Below are 7,475 nucleotides of genomic sequence, written 5' to 3'. Positions count from 1 at the left end.
GCTGCACGAAACCCCTTCCCAGTCCCTGAAAAACCCAGCAGTGATGATGCTGTTCTTGGCAGAAGCCCTGGATAAGTGATAAATGTGGGGTCTCCAGGGCGACCCTCCTGCTTCTCCCTCACATGTGTTTTCTGTTGTCAGAGATCACTGCTACAGACATCCCTACTTCCAGCTGTGCTACAGACACCCCTACTTCCAGCTGATCCTCAGCCCCTGGTAGGGCCCTCCTTTGTCAGAATGGCCCTTTCACCCCTTATAGCCTGTGCCTGCTGTACCTGGTAGGGCCCCTTGCCCGCCATGGCCCTGAGACATGGTTCTGAGTTCTGCATTGCCCTCTGCACTTTTCAGCTGTGGGAGGTGCAACATACAGACACCTCAACAGTGCAGGGGGTCCAGAACCCCTGACACCAACAGTCCCCACCTCTGCAGGCCCCAAACTCTGGCAAGGTGCCTGCAGGCCACGATGAAGGGGTCAGACCCTTGTCACCAGGGGCTGGGGTAAAAGAAAATAACAGAGTGGCCAGAGGCATTTGTAAAAGACATTTTGGAGCAGGTTGGGACTCCTGACAGTTGCAGCTCAGTGATAGATTCTAGATGGCCCCTTTCCCTTAACCAGTTTTTTCAGTGACACTTTCAACATAGGTTTCCTTTGGCCCACAAAATAATGACAAAACCCCAAATTCTTCAAACAGAACAAATAAATTATTAGTAACAATATTTACATGAGTATGTCATGATTAGAGATCCCAGCACGACGGAGGAATGGAAAAAGCAGGACTGTGCACTGGTCCTGGGGCCCGGACATGGCTCCTGGTTTGGTGCAACATGCTGGGCTGCTGATGGACAAACAGATTAGGTGAGGATTAGCTGAGATGCCTGGCTGGGAGGTGAGACAGGCAGGAGGTGTTGAGCTGGCTGTGGATTAGTTAGGTTTCAAACCATCAGAGAAATCTGTAATTGTCCCAACCAAGTGCTGTGGTGTGGTGAGGGCTGCCAGGTGGGTGGAATCGGGTGAGCCGGGGACCTTTCCTGGCTGCTGACACCATGGGGAAGTCAGGCCCTGTGCGTAGAGAGCAAAACCTCTCCGGGTCAGCTGCTGGTCTTGAGCCCCTTTCGACACAGGACAAGGGGCCGAGGTCAGGCGTGGTTCCCTACGTCCCTGGACTATGTGACAAGAGGAATGTGGAATTCGTTTGAGTCGAAGATCAGGGGCCTCTTGGGAGGACTTGGGTCCCTGTCGGCCTTGTGGAGCAGCTTGAAGAGCCCAGTCCCAATATTCATGGGGATCCCCATGATGATGCATTCCGACACCCCTGAAACCAACAGAAAGGAGATTAGAGAGCTTTTCAGCACACAGGTGGATTTGTAGGATGAAAAATGACTGCCTCAGGAGTCAGAAAACTGAGATTTGAGTTCCAGCTCGACTACACCAGCTGATCGAATGTGGCTAGGTACTCCCTGGCCCTCTAGTTCCTTGGAGAGCGCGGTGAAGCACAGGCTGGGCCCTGTTCTCCTAAGCGAGTGGAAGGAATTTCTGCACCTGGGGGAAAGGGCATTGCCTGCTCACAGTCCCCCTGCTGGCTGGAGACTGAGGAAGCACAGCAGTCCTTTCCTTTCTCAGCCAGTGGCCCCATCTTTCATACAGCAAGGGTAAGTGTCTGAATTTACACAGCAACGCTATTGAAGGATGTGCAGGAAACCCCATGTTTGCCACCTGGGCCTTTCCTTAACATAGGCCCTAGAAGCAATGCAAACAACAGGATAGTTGGCAGATGCCAATCTCCCTCAGGGAGTTGTGGAAACTGTTTGCTATGTTCAGGGGCTGGGCCTGCGTCAGGCTTCTTGGCATCTGGGTCTTGGTGCCCATAGGCTGACAGAAACACTCCGAAGGCAGGTCTCCTGTGAAGTGACAGGAGCAAGGTGGGGTGATGCTTTCCCTAAGCTCCATTTCAGCTTCCCAGCACGCTAACGTGAGCATTACATCAGGCTTTGGTTCTACGAGTCAGTGCATTCTGCTGTTCTGGGCTTTGTGCTAAAGGGGAACCAGAGAGGCAAAAAACCAGACTACTAATACATGATGAGGATTGACACTGAGTCACCACGTGTAAAGGACCAGGAGAGGATGGAGTGGCCATGCCAGGCCCCAGAGGGATCCGTGGCGGAGAGAGGCAGCAGGGCAGACAGCTGCTGGAGGCCCAGGGCCTGCAGGCCCATGGCAGGGTTGGGGCACAGGGTCTTGGTGCCCATCATGAAGATTTGCTCTCATTCTTGCCCTGGCCTTCTCCTGCCCCAATCATTGCACCTGTTTCCATCTTCGTTATCTTAGAGAGCCATCTAATTTTTCTGTCCCTCCATCTGCAACCTCTATCCCTTCTGAAAGGATAGAGAGCTCAGCATAGGAAAAAATACAAGGTGTATACATACTCTCACTAGGCCCCATTTCTCTGGCAGATCCCTTTCCCCCAGGTGCAGAAATTCCCTCCACTCATCTAGGAGAGCAGGGCCCAGCCTGTGCCTCACCGCCCTCTCCAAAGGGTGAGATAGGTCATGACAGAGGAAGCAGCACTTTGGTGGTGTCCAGAGACAGGGTTTGGATCCCTGCTTGTGCCTGACAAGAGGGCCTTGGGCAGGCTACCTAGCCTCCAGGCCCCAGTCTCTCATGGACTCCTGCCTAGGTCACAAGGGCTTGTCTCGGCATGAGAAAGGTGAGGAAAGCAGGCACTGGCATAGGGCTCAGGGACAAGCAGGAGGGTGCAGGCACTGCTGTGGTGACAGGTCCGCTCCTCTCCCTCGCAGCAGGACCCGTCAGTGACGTGCTGTGTGACGGAGGGATGAAGTCAGTGCAGGGCAAGACCCTGCAACCAGACTTGTGGGTGCGTTAGTGCCCTTGGCCTTCTTACGTCCTGGAGGGTTTAGTACACTCTCCTCATAGATATTCTGAGACACCTCCACCCAAGGTTCCAGGACAGTGGGGTGAAGCAGGTGCAAAGGCTGCCTTTTCAGGAGTCAGGCCAGCAGGACCCTGTGGGGTTGCCCTGTCCTGTCAGCCTGGCCCCACAGAGCATGGAGGGGCAGTGCAGCTGACTACAACGTTGAGGGCTAGGCAAATGCCTACACCTCAATGTCCATCTTTTCTTTGTGGGGTAAAAAGTGTACTGACGGAAGTGTTTTGACAGATATGGGCAACACAGGATGCCAGAGTCCAGCTCTGAGGTCAACGATGAATCAATACTTGTTCTATAATCTCTGACCTAATCTCAAAAAAAACAAAAGCTCTGCTTACACCATCTTTTGCCTCCCAAGGCCTAGCTACTGTCTGAGCAGTGACGCCCCTGGAAACATGAAACCTACCACACACGGAGTCCTTCTGCCCGAAGTAGGCAGCGTCAAAGAGGTGGTCCGCTGTCTTCTCGAAGGACGCCAGCATCAGCACACTCTCCTTCATCTTGGCCAGGCCAAACCTTGTGATGCCCAGGACTTCACCCTGCATCAGGGGAGAGCAGGGGAGTGGTACTCAAGCCCCACTTCTGAAGATTCAAAGACCACACCCACTGCTCCTTCCACAGAGTAAGAGAAGCCAACCAGTAGCTGTGTGAGTCGCAGCTGCCTGACACAGCTGCCTGACACAGGCGCCCAACAGTCGCTGGTCCCTTCTGTGTCCCACTGAGGCCACTGACAACTGGAGCCTGTGCTCACTCGTGGGGGTTCTTGGAACAGAGGAGGGGGCTGGAGATTTAGGCTGGAGACACCGACCCTGACTTTAAAATAGAGAGGGCTCTGGGCCATTCCTGGTGGCGCAATAGGCTAGGACACAGCACTGCAAGCTGGCCACAGCCTGTTCAGTGTGAGTTTGATCCCCGCCCCAGAGGTGACCCACATGGTGAGACAGACTTCTCCTGAGATTTAAATAAGTCTTTAAAAAAAGAGGGGACTTCTGAGGCTGTTTATTACGGCTCAAAATCTCAAGTAACTTAAAAGTCTTAAGGAGGGATTTTTTTTTTAACGATTATTTATGCATACAGAATTGGGGTACAGGCCAGAGGTGCAGGGGCGGTGAGAAGATTCACTAGAGGCAGAGTAGGGAGCAGAACAGGCTGACTGATGAAGTACACTTTTGAGGGGAGCACCGAGCAGGCCAGGAGAGGTCTGCTGTGCCATGTGGGTCACCTCCTGGGGCTGGAATCGAACTCACACTGAAGCGGCTGTGACTCACCTGCAGTGCTACATCCTAACCCACTGTGCCACCAGGGAGGGCCCTCTGCCTAGTTTCTAAACCTCCCATAAAGCAGCACAGACTTGTGTAAAGAGGCTTCATGAAAATCAGCTGCCTTTTGAGGCTGCTCGAGTCTTTTTTGGGAAAAGACCAAAACAAAGACTCAACAAAACCAACCAATGAAGCTCAGTCTCCCTGTCCCAGTAACCTCCTGCTTCATAGCTTATGAATTTCACCTTCACCTAGAAGTGGCCACAGAAGTGTGATGACTAGCTTTAACAGGAAATAAAACCCTTTATCCTAAGTGAAACCAAAACCTGAGGTTTCTGTTCGCCACTTTAGGATAAAATTTGTAAGAACAAAAACCATGCTCAACCTTGCCCCACAGGTTGCAAGAAGACCCAGTCTGACAACCATGCTTTGGTTTTGGGAGATGGTGACATCTTTTCCCAACATGGTCACCACAGTTACGCGCTTGCTCTAGAAGCCTGACAGCTTCATTTCAGGAGATTTGGGATGCTCAGCAGAAAGGGACCCTCCCACGAACCTTGTAGGTCATCAGGTCTGAAAGCAGCATCACGTGCCTCCTGTCAATACTCATGCCGTGGTTGACCATCGTGTACTGGATTTCGTTGATGATAGTTGTACGGGCAGCTTCAATGCCCAGAGTTTTCTCCACCTACACAGAGTCAGAATGAGAGGAAGCAGCCACCTCCAGGTGCTCCTGCAGCTCCACTACGAGCGTCCTCTGCCCTGTGGGCTCATAGCAAGTGCCATGCCCGCTTCTAGAAGTGGACTCCTGGGCAGTGTTAACCATCAGGCCCAGAGCAGGCAGCAGGACCTTAGGAGGGAGCCCGCAACTAGGAGCGGGCCTATAAGAGTCCCTGAAGGAGCTGGGGGCCTGCAGGGTGACTATGGCTGGAGCCGTACCTCGTATGTGTTATTAGAAGTGGTGCGGGTCCCCTTCACACCGTGGGTGGCCATGACAGCCCGCAGGTTATCACCTTCCACCAGGAGCTTGTACTTCTCCTTCCCACTTTGCTCATCGATGTGGATGACCGCTCTGGACACCTCTGGGATGCCTTGCACCACCACCTGGACTCAAGACACAGAAGACTCGAGACCTTGTGGGGCCGGCAGCCCTAGACAACCAATAGCCTCAGAAACCACTGTGAGAACCTGGAACGCCCTGGATTTGTTACCTGATCCTCCCCACTTCTCAGCGGTGATGATCAGTAACATAGCGAACCTGAAAGTGCCTTTGTGATAGGTATCTGGGGATCAGGGAGAATGGCAGAATTTCAGGGGACTGTGCCTCATTCTCCCTTTTCTGCCCTATGGGTTCACAGCAAGTGCCATGCCCTCTTCCAGAAGTGGACACCTGGGCAGTGTTAGCTATCAGGCTCAGAACAAGCACCTCAGGGAGCAGAGAGGGCAGGGTTAGTGTACAGTCAGGCTCTGGGTGCTCCTGCCGCCTCCCACCAAGTGTCTGTTGGAGAAGGGCCCATCTTGGGCATGAATAGCTGCAGACTCTGGCACTGCTCACCAGGGGTGTGGAATCTCCAAATTCACTTTCAGGAGCACAGCCACAGCTCCCCAAAGGCGACGAGATCCGAGTGCTGTCAGCACCTCTGTTTAAACCACTGCTACTAGAAACAGTGGTTCTTGGGTTTAGGTGCTATGCACCCCTTTCTACCACAGGTTTTTGAGGACAGAGAAGACTCACAGGCAGAACTGACATAGCTGTGTTAAGAAGGAAAAACTTGACTGATTCCTTACAGATGTGGAAAAGACACAGCGAAGAAACTGGGTGTCGCCCTCATCCTCAGCAGTGCTGAAGACCCCTGAATTCCCTGACACCTCAATGGCTACCTTCTCAAATCCCCTGGCTCTGGGCAGGGGCCCTGAAGCAACGACCTATGTCTTACCTTGGGGAGATCCTCCTTCAGAAACTGCAGCACGTAGTACATGGAGCTCTTGCTGTTCTCTCTGGGAGTGACACACACCACAGCTTCGCCGTGGACGGCCACATCACCAGGCTTCACTCGCAGCTTGGACATGCAGATGGAGTACCGCACCGTTTCCGCATTCACCTGCAAGGGCCGCGGCGGCCGTGCAGCCAGGACATCACTCACAAGTTTGGAGGCCTTCACTCGACTGTCTCTTGGTCTTTTTTCAATCAGTGCCCCTCTAAGAATTCTTCCTTGTAATTTTTTTGCTAATCTCTCTCCCACCATGAATTTTTCTTTTTTTCCTTTTTTTGCATTGAAGAACTGGGGTGTAGGCCAGAGGGGCAGGGAGTAAAAGGCTTCACCAAAAACAGAGCAGGGAACAGAATAGGCAGATTTCCTGAAACACACTGCTGAGGGGAGCAGTAGGTGAAACAGGAGAGGTCTGCTGTGCCATGTGGATTAGTCTCTGCCCAGGGCTCAAACTCAGGCCATGGCAGTTAACGCTTGATAGAGCTGAGACTTAACATCTAGGTCACCAGGGAGTCTTCCCCACCATGAAATTTTAATGCCAAAGATAGACTGTCTATTTGTTTATGTAACGTGCTTTATTAATAAAGAGTAGACTTTATTCCTAGGCTGTCCCTCCCAGGAACCAGTTTTTGTCCCACTGAAAATGCAGGTTGAGTTTGTGGCACCTGTGCAGGCTGTGAGGTCGGAGACTAGTAAACAACTGACAAGTGTCAGCGAGGCCTCCCTCTGCCACAATGCTCACCACACGCTGGCACGCTCTCTTCCCCACTCAACTAAGTCCTAGTGAAAGAGTTAGCTGCAGGGCAGGCTAGAGAAATCCCCAGCTGAGAGAACTGGTTGCTGAATTTTGGCATCAACTGTCGTATGGACAACATGTGATCTGACAGAATGCTTTGAGGCTAGAATAGATTTTAACTATCTGTGAGCAAGAGAAGGTGCCAGAAAATTAGTCAGTCTGCACCCCCACCTCAGTCTGTCCATGAGAAAAGCTAATAATCTTTCAATTGTTACCCAGAACTAAATGTCAGTTGAAGAAACCTGTTACCCACCCATCTTAAAACATTTACTGACCCAATCAGGCTGGTGCTGGGGTCCAGACAAGTAAGACACAGGGCCCTGTGGTCTTTTCAAATACTGGGGAGACTGACAGAGAGACAATTATCGTAATATGATTTCACAGGAACAGTACTGTGGCCTGCAGAAATGTCAGCTGTCAGGTCTGAAAGGAAGGGACAGCAGGTGACACTGAAGAGAAACCACGCAAAGCCTCCCTGGTGCTT

At 52.1% G+C, this 7,475-nt stretch overlaps 1 protein-coding gene across 2 annotated transcripts in view; it reads right to left on the bottom strand.

The window, feature by feature from the left end:
* Window positions 1-1,134: 1,134 nt before the first annotated feature.
* The window catches only part of POLR3A (polymerase (RNA) III (DNA directed) polypeptide A, 155kDa), a 42,720-nt gene continuing 36,379 nt past the window's right edge, over window positions 1,135-7,475 (bottom strand). For both annotated transcript variants that reach the window (XM_004680708.2, XM_012723725.1), the window contains exons 27-31: window positions 6,142-6,306; window positions 5,144-5,308; window positions 4,761-4,892; window positions 3,352-3,484; window positions 1,135-1,313 (exon numbers count right to left, since the gene is read on the bottom strand). In XM_004680708.2, coding sequence (XP_004680765.1) covers window positions 1,165-1,313; window positions 3,352-3,484; window positions 4,761-4,892; window positions 5,144-5,308; window positions 6,142-6,306 — 744 coding nt within the window. In that variant the 3' untranslated portion in view covers window positions 1,135-1,164. The remainder of the gene's footprint in view (window positions 1,314-3,351; window positions 3,485-4,760; window positions 4,893-5,143; window positions 5,309-6,141; window positions 6,307-7,475) is intronic.

The sequence above is a fragment of the Condylura cristata genome, unplaced genomic scaffold (assembly GCF_000260355.1).
Source record: "Condylura cristata isolate star-nosed mole 26May11 unplaced genomic scaffold, ConCri1.0 scaffold00011, whole genome shotgun sequence".
NCBI lineage: Eukaryota > Metazoa > Chordata > Mammalia > Eulipotyphla > Talpidae > Condylura > Condylura cristata.
This window is presented reverse-complemented; position numbering and strand designations above follow the sequence as displayed.